This window comes from Leptonychotes weddellii, unplaced genomic scaffold (genome assembly GCF_054177405.1).
Source record: "Leptonychotes weddellii isolate Sample4059 unplaced genomic scaffold, ASM5417740v2 HiC_scaffold_110453, whole genome shotgun sequence".
NCBI classification, from domain to species: Eukaryota; Metazoa; Chordata; class Mammalia; order Carnivora; family Phocidae; genus Leptonychotes; species Leptonychotes weddellii.
Genome location: NW_027687829.1, coordinates 1 through 364, shown reverse-complemented (window position 1 = coordinate 364; position 364 = coordinate 1). Strand labels below are relative to the sequence as shown.

The window sequence follows — 364 nt, the reverse complement described above, 5'->3', positions numbered from 1 at the left end:
TGCAGGTGCTAAGACAATTAAATGGGGGAAAGAACAGTCCTTTCAAATAATGGTGCTGGGCTCTTTTCCTCCCCGGCTGCTTGAAGCTAGGCCGCCATCATGAACGACACAGTAACTATCCGGACCAGGAAGTTCATGACTAACCGACTACTTCAGCGGAAACAAATGGTCATTGATGTTCTTCACCCCGGAAAGGCAACAGTACCTAAGACAGAAATTCGGGAAAAACTAGCCAAAATGTACAAGACCACACCAGATGTCATATTTGTGTTTGGATTCAGAACCCATTTTGGTGGTGGCAAGACAACCGGCTTTGGCATGATATATGATTCCTTGGATTATGCAAAGAAAAATGAACCCAAAC

General features: G+C 44.5%; 1 protein-coding gene across 1 annotated transcript; it reads left to right on the top strand.

Moving 5' to 3' along the window:
* Nucleotides 1–59: 59 nt before the first annotated feature.
* Nucleotides 60–358, top strand: LOC145718127 (small ribosomal subunit protein eS24; the record flags this gene model as incomplete). Its single annotated transcript, XM_081809566.1, has 1 exon — nt 60–358. A coding segment is annotated over exon 1 (259 nt), but the record flags the coding sequence as incomplete, so codon positions are not given.
* Between the last annotated feature and the right edge of the window lie 6 nt (nt 359–364).